Genomic DNA, 11479 nt, shown 5'->3' on the forward strand with positions numbered 1-11479 from the left:
AGTGGAGCTGAGACCTCCACAGTGCAGGGAGACGGGTGGCTTGGTCCAGGCCTTGCAGTGAGTTCAGGTGGAGCCAGACTAGGACCTGTCTCTTGACTCCCACTCTACTCATCTCCCTCGTTCTAGAAACATCCTTCTCTTGGATTCTGACATGTTCTCCTGGTTTCTGTCTTGCCCTGTTGGACATTGCTTCTCTGAGTCCTTGACTGGTGGCTGGTCCCAGCCCTTCTCTTCCACCCCCTGCCCCATCTACACCCTGCCGACTCCCACACCAGCCCCTCCCTCCCTCACCTCTCCTCTAAGTTCCAGTGTCCTGCTGGACCTATCCACTCCGATGTCTAATGGTTCCCTTGTTTAGGACGATGCTAAGCCAATTAATAGAGACTCCAAATTAAGAGTAGTTTGCGAATATTCAGTTGGTGACTCTCACACATGATAGCTCCAAGGGAAGTGTTTCGGGTTGATAGAGAGCTCGCTTCTGCAGGGTCATTAAGGGACCAGACTGACTGCGGCACTGCTGTCTTTCACACGAAGCCTCAGGGGCTCTCTGGTCATTCCTCTCCCAGCCAGTGTGAGGGGGAAGAACGTGGAAGTCCTGGACAAGAATTTCCTCTTAAGCAAGTGAGACAGAAGCTTTTGACTTCTGCTTACATTCCAGATGAGAGCTTAGACATGTGGCCCCACCGAGCTCCAAGGGGAGCGGGGAAGTATGGCCCAACTGGGTGCACAGCTAGCAGTCTCCGCTGCCATCTGCCCTCTAGAACGGTGAGGACTGCCTGCCCTGGTGGTGGAGGGGGTTCTCTCGGGGTGGCCCCCTCATCCTGTGTCTCCCTGGCCCCTGGCTCTGCCCTTGGCAAATTCCTCCTTGTCTGTGGCTCTCCACTGCTGCCCAGCAGGGAGCTGAAAGTCTGTCCTCCTCAGGTACTTATTTAGGCTGGAACAATCATGGGCTTTTGAAGTCTGGCCTTGCGATTTTGTTGGTAATAACAATTCCTTCAAAAATGTAGTAGGTTTCTGGTCTTTCTGCTTCTAATCCGTTCCATACGCAATAACCACACCCAAAGTTCCTTTCTTGATGTAGTTATTAAGTCTGTCTGTCACCCAACACATCTCTTTCTCTCTCATTGTAAATGAAAGTTACCCTAAGGACATCTGAAACAGTAGACTTGGATGACAAGGCAATACCCCTAATATAATACTTTGCCATAAGGTTGATTCCTTTGTTTGGCTTAATGTTTGGCCTAATAGGCCCTGAGAACGGCTCTGAGCCAAGATGGTCTGATCTGCTCTTTGGATAAAACCAGTTGGTTTTTCCGACCCTGAGGACAGTAATTTTCTATGTTATCTCCTTTCCCCCCTCCCCCATCTCTTCCTGCAAACTAGCCAGTCTCTTCTTGTACTATCTTGCTAAAGACAGCATCGAGCAGCCAGCATATACAAATGTTTTTGGCTCTTTCCAACCATTCCTCTAGAATTGGAGGCTCAAGTAGACATGTGGTCTGCCTTCCAAATTATCACAGGTAATGTTTTTAATAAATGTTTTGTTACAGCGTATAACAAGGGTCACCAGTTTTCCATTCTCCCATATTTGTTTCCTTGTTGCTCACCACCTGTTCGCTAAGCCATTGCCACAGGTTTTAGCATTTTTATACATAGCAACTTCCCATGCCAATTTTGGTATCACAATATTGCTAAGCTGCTGTTAAAAGGCACTCCAAAATACAGTGGCCTTAGGATTATAGAAATTAATTTTTCTCTCACATAATATAGTTCTGATATGATCATTTCAGGCCTCACCCCGGTGGGTAGTAGATTTTGATGGATAACCCCCAGACTCCACAGTGGTCCTCCCTTCCCAACCTTCTCTTCCCCACCACATTCCCCTGTCAATCACTGGCACCACCATCTAACATTTGGTCTAGCCAAATATGTAGATGTCAACCTTGATTTCTACCACCCTCCCCTCCACACCCCTTGCTTCCCCTACCCCCACCATCGAATCCGTCAGCCAGTCCTCTCAATTCTGTCTTCAGACAAATCCCAGATCTGACCATTTCCCTACACATCTCTGTTTTCTTCACTCTAATCCAAGTCATCAGTGTCTTATCTCTGGGGATAATGTAACGATCTTCTAAGTGGGCTCCCTGCTCCTTCCCCCAACCCTTTTCTCATTATTCTCCACCTAGCAGCCAGAGTGAGCTTTTAAAAACATAAATTGGAGCATGTAGCTCCCCTGCTCAAAACCCTCCAGTGCCTTACCATTGCCCTTAGGGTAAAATGCTGTCTCCTTAACATGGCCACGAAGGCCTTCCTTTACTGTCCCTACTTCTCACGCCCCTTGCTCTCTCTGCTTTAGCCTCATGGCCTTTTTGCTGTTCCTGGAATAAGCCAAGCTCCTTCCTGCTTCAGTGCCTTTGTGCGACATTCATTCTGCCCTAAACGTTCATCCTCCCACGTGTCGCCCACTGGGTCCTTTGTCCTCCACAGGGCAGACAGTTCAGTGGCATGGATAATCATGAAGGCTGACAGCTAAATCACATCTGTTTGAATCTCAGCTCTGCTGCTTAATAACTGTGTGGTCTGGGGCAAGTTGCTTAGCTTCTCTGTGCCTTGGTTTTCCCATCTGTAAATGGGTATGATAAAAAGTACTTGTTATCCAGGCTAAGAGGATTAAATAAAATAGTGAACACATTAAATGAGTTAATGCATAAAAAGTACTCAAGAGCATGGCATATATTAAGCAGTTAGTAGTACTATTATTGTCCTTCAGGGGGTGCCTTAAATATTACCCACTCTGAAGAACCTTTCCTGGCTGCCACTTTTCTTTGTGCCTCCATTTGCTCGTATGTAAAATTGGGAGAATACGAATTACTTCCCAGGGCTGTTACAAAGATTAAGTGGGATAATATATGTAAAACAAAGCTCACTGCCTGGCTTGGAGTAAAGCCCTCCAGATGGTAGTTATCATTATTGTTGTTGTTTTTAGTGCCATATCTAAGTGTTATTCTTCTGAGCATGAATGGGGGTGCCCGACGGACTTGGAGGGTGCGGGTAGTGAGGAGACAGAGGAGACAATTAGGGAAGAGAACTGGAATGGGATAATCCGGTGTTTGTATTCGTGTGTGTGTGTGTGTGTGTGTGTGTGTGTCTGGTGAGAGGGGTGGCATGGATCCAGAGAAGAAATCCAGCCCTTCCTCCGACTCACTTTTGGGGAGCCGGGAGCCCTGGCTCTCCCTGCGGCATTGGAGCCTGGGAGATGCCTCCGCCCCGCGCGCTCAGCGCAGAACCCGCGGCAGAATAACCAAGCGCCTTGATTGTGTGCCTCTGGGGTTAGGAGGCGGGAGAGGGGTCCTGCGCCCCCGCGGCCACCACAGTTGGTCCAAACTTGGGGATCCCAAGGCCGACAGGATCTCTGCTCCTGGGCCGCCCCGCGCCCGTTCTCCGCCGCGTGCTCCAGGGCCTCGGATGCTCCCGGAACCCCCGCGGGCGGGGCCTGCCTTCCGGAGCCGGGTTGGCGGGCGGCGCTGGGGAAAGGGCCGCTACTTTCCCAGAGTGGCGGGGCGACGTCAGGCGGAAGGGCGCGGGGCGCGCACGCTTTAAATGGCATTCGCTGTCATCCGAGCTCGCAGCCGTGTGGGCAGGAGCCGGCTATATAAGCGGCGGGTCTGGCCGCCGCGGGGCAGACGGCGACAGCAGCGGCGGAGAGCGCCTGGTAGTGTAGCGGAGCAGCGCCCCCGGAGCCCCACGTCCCCCGACGGGCCCGCCCGCCCGCCCGCCCCAGGAGCACCGACCCGGGCCCGCGAGGGCCGCCACCGCTCCGCAGCAGATTTGGATCCCCCGCCCGGCGAGCCCCAGGCTGCTGCCTCCCGGGGCGCCCCGGCGCAGCGGCCGCCCCCGGAGAGCCCCGCCACCCCACCGCCTGGCCCCGAAGACGCCGGCAGCGCCATGGCGGCCGCCAAGCCCGGTGAGCTGATGGGCATCTGCTCCAGCTACCAGGCGGTGATGCCGCACTTCGTGTGCCTGGCCGACGAGTTCCCGCAGCCCGTGCGGCCCGCCAAGCTGTCCAAGGGCAAGGGCCGGCTGCGGCGGCCGCGCCAGTCCCGCTTCAAGACGCAGCCGGTGACCTTCGACGAGATCCAGGAGGTGGAGGAGGAGGGAGTGTCCCCCATGGAGGAGGAGAAGGCCAAGAAGTCGTTCCTGCAGAGCCTGGAGTGCCTGCGCCGCAGCACGCAGAGCCTGTCGCTGCAGAGGGAGCAGCTCAGCAGCTGCAAACTGAGGAACAGCCTGGACTCCAGCGACTCCGACTCGGCCCTGTGAGAGGCGCCGCCCGCAGCGGGACTCGCGCGCCCCCGCAGCCCCCCGGGGACCAGCGTGCGAAGGCCAAGGGGGCCTGCGCCCCGCACCACCGGGGCCCCAGAGTACAGGGGGCCGCCATCTCACGCGCGCTTGGACCCTCGCCCGGCTGCGAACTGGTCCAGGCGCACCGCGCCACGCTCGCCTGGGGCCGGAGCGCGCGCCCGGGCGCCAGGGAAGGGGGGCCGCTTTTTTTGCCCTTGTAAATGTTTATTTTTTAACTCTTCCCAGTACGAACTCTGCTGTGAGTGTGTGCAGGGAGGCGCGCCCGCGCTGAGTCGCCCGAGGTCACCAGGGCTTCCCGGAGAGCCACTCCACGCCCTTGTCTGATGGTTTGCAACTCCGATTTTGCACATCGCTCCACCGTGCCCCCCAGCGCACACCCGTTCACACTCACGCCGACACACTCTCGCTGAACACTTTTATAATTGTTAGGCGCGTGCGGCCAATGGGACTTGGGGCGCAGCGCAGCTGCTGCTGTGGCCGGAGGATTGATATTTATTTTTGCATTGCGATAGCTGACAGCGTTTATTTAACGATCTTTTTACCTGGGTATGTCTGTAAGGCTCCCGAAAGGAGACAAATAAAGTCAATATATTTGCACAGTGCATTTCTCAAGGCTCTTGACTTCTTGAACTTTCGGGGCCCAGGATCCCTAGACTGGGGGAGAAGGGGGAGGGATTAGCTGGAACGGGGGCTGGGAATCCCCGGGTGGAGGTAACTCCACAAGCTTCGGTCACCGGAACGAGGTCGCGTCCCCGGTGCCCGAGTCCATTACCCGCCTCCCCAAGTGGATACACCCGGCCCAGAGCGCTCCTGCCTCCCGGGTCTGTTTCCCATTGCCGGTGTCTAGGATTGAGTGAAGCAGCTAGCGAGACAAAGGTTGGTTATGTGAGGACAGAGAGCGCCTGCCAGGGTGCAGTTGGCCTCTCAGGGAGACCGGGGTCTGGGTCATCTCCCCGCACCCACCGGGAAAACTCCACTCACTCCGCACCTTTTCCAGGTGGCGGGTGGGGAGATGCCCGAGCCAGCAACAGGAGACCCAGGCGGGGATATATAGGTGGCGGGATCCGAGGGAGGGCTGGGAGCCCGCGAGAGTCTGGGTGCGCACACCAAGTCGCGTGCAGGTGAGGGCCCCATGTCCCCGCGCTGACTCAGCATAGTTCCCGGTGCCCCTAAGCTAGGGGAGCCAACAGTGGCAGTTTCGATTTTTTGGTCCTTTTCTCCAGCTCTTCTCTTTGCCCTCTTCAAGGTTCCACAAGGAATCTGTCTTTGGTCAGATCCTGAAGGGCGCTTGGGTACCACGGAGTCTCCCTGTCCCCCAAACCCCGCCCCCTCGCGTCTGTTTACAGATGAAAAAACAAACCTATCGGAGAGGGAGAGGTCACATGAAGAGTAACAGCTGCTCAGACAGCTCTCCTGACTCTGCGTCTAGTGCTCCTTCAGTCTCAAGACTGTCTTTCCAGTGCTTTCCAGCAGCTGCCCGCATCCCTCCCTGTCTACACCCCAAATCCTCTGGGCTGGCAGTATAAGAGTGTCACCTGGCAGCAGGAGGTGATCCAGGTAATAACATTTGGTTGGCATGTCCCCACACTTGGGTCCCCCACCCATCCCACCCCTCCTGGATCACTCCAGAGTTGAATCACCAGGACCAGGCTTTCCTCTGAGTAGTTCAGAGAGACAAGCAGGGTTTGGGTGCTCTTCCTACCCCTCTCTCTTCAGGTCGCCGTGTGTCTGTGCTCGGGTGCCCCCTGGTGGTGGGGGGCTGGTACTCAGCTCAGCCCAGCCCCGCGGGGCATCAGTATTGCCTTGCACTTCACAGCGCACCTCTTTGTAGCCCTGGGCTCTGCAGAAAAGGAGAAGGAGGAGGAAACAAAACAAAGAAAAAAGTGGAACCCACAGGGCCTGAAAGAATGTCCTCCAGGCTGGCTCAGAGAGAGGCGACCAGGCTCAGGGCCTTGGGGACTGTAGTCTTTGGTGCTGTCCTATCTCCTGGGAACACAGTGGCCACTGCAGTCAGTCCCCAGCAACAGTCAGTTCATTGTGTTGGGGGCACGTGACCAAGGCACTTAACTGCAAAGGCCTTAGCATGTGAGGCAGCTGCAGGTGGATGCTTGGATTCCAGTCTGTAGTGGCCACGGCTAGGCTGATTTGAGCTCCTTGGGGTAGGAGGAGGGTGGCTGAGGCTCAGAACTCCCTCCCTGCACCTTCTCCCTATTCTCTTCCTCATCCTGCCCCTCTCCATCTCATCTTATATCTTTAGCAGTAGCTCCTGTTTCTACTCTTCAAGAGCCAATGCCCCAAACCTTCCCCTGGGTTTCACACCCTTCAGGCCTGAGATCCTAGCTGGGGATCCCTCTCTGGGCACCACGCCCCTGCCAGAACTCTTCTCCCTGCTAGAGAGCCTCTTCTCCTGTTCGCTGCCTTCAGCCTCTACCCCAGCTGGTGGCTTACCTGAAGGGTCTCCTCGAGTACCCTGGCCAGTATCTGGGGGTATTGTGGGGACCACATCTGATCACTCCAGTTCTTGCTCAGCTGCTGGCAGGTTCCAGCACCCTGTAGGTGCTTCTGAAAAGTTGATTGGGTTAAAATGAGTAAGGGGGCAGTGAGGAATATTGATGCTCATCTTTCCCACTTCCTGGTTTGTTTTTAAATTGTTCTAATATTTTATTACCTGAGAAATATTGGTTCATTATCATAAAAACAAGTTACTCATACTCCTTCCACCCTGAGATTAATATGTCAACCTTTTGGAGGTTATTCCTATATTATATGTGTGTGCATGTATATGTCTATGTGTGTATGTATATTTTTTTATACAAAATAGGTTTATACTCTAAATACTATTTTTAAGCTATTTTTCTTTCTGACTTGGATTTGTATTTATTATCAGTATGTATTGATCTACATAATGATTTTTATAAAATTCTATTAAATAGATCCTCCACATTTAATGAAGCTTATGTCCCACTCTTTGGTATAAAAGTGATGTCCTCTTTGTCCCAGCTTCTTAGTTTTGCCTATAACTGACAGTTAGTTCTAAAAATTGAATTCAGGAAGAAGTTTGGAAGGGATAGCGACATGGAGAGAGGCTGAGGGAGGGAGAGATCGGGATGCTGTAGTGTTAGAGGGAGCAGGCTGGATCTGGGGTGCTGTGGTCCCTGGGCTGCGCTGGGGCACTCTCCTGTTCCAGACATCTCTGCCTTATACAGGGAGATGGAGGGGAGACAGGGAGGGCTCCTCTGAGATCCCTGTGGAACTTCTGGGACTTGGCTCCTCCCTGTGGCTTGAAGGCTATCCAAATCAGCACGCAGCTCCAAGGAGGTGGCGAGGCTGGGCTGGGCTGGGCTGGGGTGGGAGGCCAAATAATGGGAGAGGAGGAAAGAAAGGGAAAGAGATGGACTGAGGGAGCAAGAGAGCATGAGAACTAGAATGATGGGAAGGAATGAGGCCCTCAGGGAGACAGAGAAACTCAGAGACATGGAAAGATGGGGATATACAGAATCAGGAGCTAGAAAATGACAAGAGACTGAGAAGAACAAGGCCCACCCTCGGAGAGAGACAGAAAAAGAGAGAGAAGGGGACCCACAGGGAGTAGCCAGGAGGGGAGGCGAGATAGAAAGTACTCTGGAGAATGGGCATTAGAGGAGAGGGAAATCTGGGTGAGAGCAGCTCTCTGGAGCTGCAGAGCTGGCGTGTGCTGGGGTGGCTGGAAGCCTGCCCAGCTGTCTGGATTTACAAGCTTGTCCGAGGAGACGCCTCCTTCCTTCTCTTCCCCACCTCGGCCTTAGCCCACAGTCCTAGCCTGGGCAACAAGTTTTCAAACAAGCTGGAGTCCAGAGGAGGTAGCACTGGACTCCAGCACTGACTGGCAGCCTCTTCTAAACATTCCTCCTTGGCCCTGGGGGAGATATTTATCAGGGTGTTTCTTGGACTCATTTAAAAGCCAGGTTGGCCTCTGCCGTCCGCTGTGTGCCAATCCTGGTTCCACTTGGTGTGGAGTTGAGATAGAAGGGCTGTCTGTGATCCCAGGGAATCCTGGTCAGTTGTGAACTTGGGAGTCCTCCCTCAGGGAGCACATTTGGAGTAGCCCATAGACCCACTGGGTGCTGGCAACATGGGGAAAGGATAAAGACCACCATTTGGTGAGCACCATCTGTGGGTATTCTACTTTCATCCTGAGAACATTTCTCAGGCGTTTTACAGATAAACTGAGGATCAGAGAGGTTAAGTTTCTTGCCCAGTGTCACACAGCTAGTCAGTAGTGAGCTGGGTTGCAATGTGTATTTCTTTTCTATTCCAAAGCCTGTGCTCTTTCTAGAAAATCCCCAAATTCTTACTGTACCCCTTTTGGTACCCATGAGAATGGGCCTTGCAGACCTCCGGTTACAGGGGGTGTAACTGACCAGGCCAGTGCAGCTCTGGCTTTGCAATCCATCCCCTTCCTTGGCTCAGGCTGTGCCTCCCACCCCGCCCAGGCTTCTCCCCACTAACTGTGTACAAGGCTGGGATTCTAAGGCAGAACTGTTCTTAGGAGACACAAGGCTTTCTTGTTGGTGGACTTCGGCTTGAGGATTTCCCGATGGCTCTGCTGAAGCTTTCTTAGACTGCAGGGATGTCCACGGACCCCTTCCTTCCCTCTCTCTTTCTCTCAGGATCCCTCTTGACTCACAGCCTGCTGGCTGGCTTCCCCAGCCTTCTCTGGCTCCCTCTCTTATTTCCTTTCACACAGGCCCACGTCCTTATGAAATCCCTGCACACTTAATCCCATCTTGGCGTCTGCTTCTCAGAGAACCCGGGCTAGCACCGCTTTCCCTCTCCTGGCAGCTTCATGGTGCTGCCCTGCATCTTCCTCAGGCCCCCACTGGCACAGGAGAGGATGGCTGGCATTATTTTAGAGCAAACCGTAGGGGACATGGCAAAGTTTACCAAACAAATATGTGTTGTGAGGGTCTGCTGGCCCTGAGTTTCTGGATAGGGAACAGCATGCTGCAGCCTGCGTGTATATACAGAGAAAGAGGGTGATGGGCTCCCATGGGGACAGTCCTCTCAGCCTATCCTCAGGGCCATGTGACTCACGTAGCAGCCACCTGCCCATTCAGCTCCCAGGCCCACAGTGGAGACTGCAAATTGTCCACCAGCATTGATTTTCCCCTTCCTCCAGGGCACACAGCCAGACTCTGTGTCCCAGATGCTCTTGCACGTAGGTCTGTCAGTGCGGAAAATTTTTGCCAGTGGCATATATTGGGAAGAGAAGCATGTTTCTCCCAGGCCTTGGCCTTAATGTGTCCCCCATGCTCTCTGTCCCCTTCCCACAAGTGGGAACATGGCTGTTCTTGCAACCCAGTGATTGAGCCAACAAGGCCGATGGCCTCAGGGATGGCAGAGAAATAAGATGGGAGGACCCCAGGCCCCTGAATGACCTTGTGGAACCAAGCAGCCTGCCTGTCTGGAATGATCATTGTGGTCTGTTATCTTCTTCAAGCCACTGAATCATTATTGGGTTTCTTTATTATAGCAGGCTTCCCTTATCCTAAATAAACAAAAATTCATGCTGGCATTGGGGGGCTGTCCTAACAAAACCTCTGCGACATAAGGCATTGGATTAGCGATTTTGCTGCATGGGAGGAGGGTATAAATATTGAAGGCTAGAAAGTTAGAGACCCTTGTTATACTGTGGAAAAGCATTTAGTAAAACCATTTTTATGACACTTTGGAAGGCTGATCATGTATTGACCAAGCCCTTAGCTCTAGGAGAAGTGGTTGGAAAGAAAGAGCTGGAATGTTTGTGTACATTGGCTGCTCTCTGTGGCTTTTAGCAAATTATTACAGGAAAGACAGGAGTGATGGGAAGGAATAGGGAATTCCTAGAAACGTGGGGCCTATAGAGATGAGAGCCACCCGTCTTCTACTCACATGGAAGGAGATCAGGTGTGGAGGCTCAGAGCCTTTCTTGAAGGACTTTCCAGCAAGCCCAGCACAGGATCCAGCCCTGGAGCAAGGTTAGACCCAGGGTATCATTTGCCCACTCCAACTCATTGTTGGAGAATCCACGTTTCCCTCTCCTTCCCTCCATTGGCCACCCAACATAGCCCAAATTAAAGTGAGAGGGCTGGGCCAGAGCAGGAAACAGTGAAACCAAACAGGCTTCATAACTATGATGAGAAAACATCTTTGGGTGTGATTCTTGGCCCCTAGAACTAGCTAGAAGCACCTCGACCAGAAGTTTATTGAGGGCATTGCCAAGGCAAGTAGGAACTGGTCAGCGATTAGGATTGTTTGAGCCCCAGGAAACCTCAAAGGAAGCCAGATTATTCCACACCTGCTTCAGATGTAGCCACAGAGGATGATGGGGAAAAGAGAATCTTCCAGAACCAGGTTGGCCAGATTAGCCTCCTCTGCCAGAGCATGTCCTCAAGGTTCATGCCAGCAGAATGTGCCTCCCTCTGCACCAGCAACTTCTGAGTTTTTCCCTTCTTCCGTTTTTCACATGGGAGTTTATACTGTGGTTTTCCGATTCCTGTCCACCACTGATTTGGGTTGGGGGTGCAGCTGATGTTGGGGGACACATATGAATTGTCTTGCAGTTTATGTCACTGAACCGTGAGGAGCCATGTGTGGCTCTGGAGAGGATTTCCTTTCCCCCAGGTATCCTGCACTTTGATCTGGAAGTGTAACCAGGTGAAGTCTGGGATCGACTTCCTTGGAGAGGGTGTGAGGGTGTCCTGTTGTGGGAAGGAGGAGCACAGGGATCTCTGGATGCCAGTCGGGCAGGCTGCAGTGGAGACTGCTAATAGCCCAGTGATATTCACTTTCTGCATCTTCCTCGGCACAGGACCAGGCTGCATTTTCCCTCCTGCACCATGATTAAGGCTGTGTTCTAAGTTCTCTGGAACAAGCAAGCTAGCGATGGGTGTCACACTGGGCCTGGGCCTTAAGACCGGGCCACGTCATCCCTCATGTTCTTCCCTGAAGACAAATGTGGGCCTGCCTTTGACCAAATGTGAGGGCAGTGCTGGGGATCTCAGAACACTGAGCTGCCTGTGCAGGTGGGACGTGAACTCTAGATGGGCCATTCGCTGAAAGAGAAATGAACTCCCATCTTCCTTAAGCCACTGCCTTCCTG

At 53.2% G+C, this 11479-nt stretch overlaps 1 protein-coding gene across 1 annotated transcript; it reads left to right on the top strand.

The window, feature by feature from the left end:
- Window positions 1–3608: 3608 nt before the first annotated feature.
- C10H11orf96 (chromosome 10 C11orf96 homolog) lies at window positions 3609–4963 on the top strand. The gene has a single exon (XM_032488510.1). It carries the CDS (start codon window positions 3946–3948, stop codon window positions 4315–4317), a length of 372 nt encoding a protein of 123 aa, XP_032344401.1. The 5' UTR covers window positions 3609–3945; the 3' UTR covers window positions 4318–4963.
- Window positions 4964–11479: the final 6516 nt, after the last annotated feature.

This window comes from Camelus ferus, chromosome 10, assembly GCF_009834535.1.
Source record: "Camelus ferus isolate YT-003-E chromosome 10, BCGSAC_Cfer_1.0, whole genome shotgun sequence".
Taxonomy (NCBI): Eukaryota; Metazoa; Chordata; class Mammalia; order Artiodactyla; family Camelidae; genus Camelus; species Camelus ferus.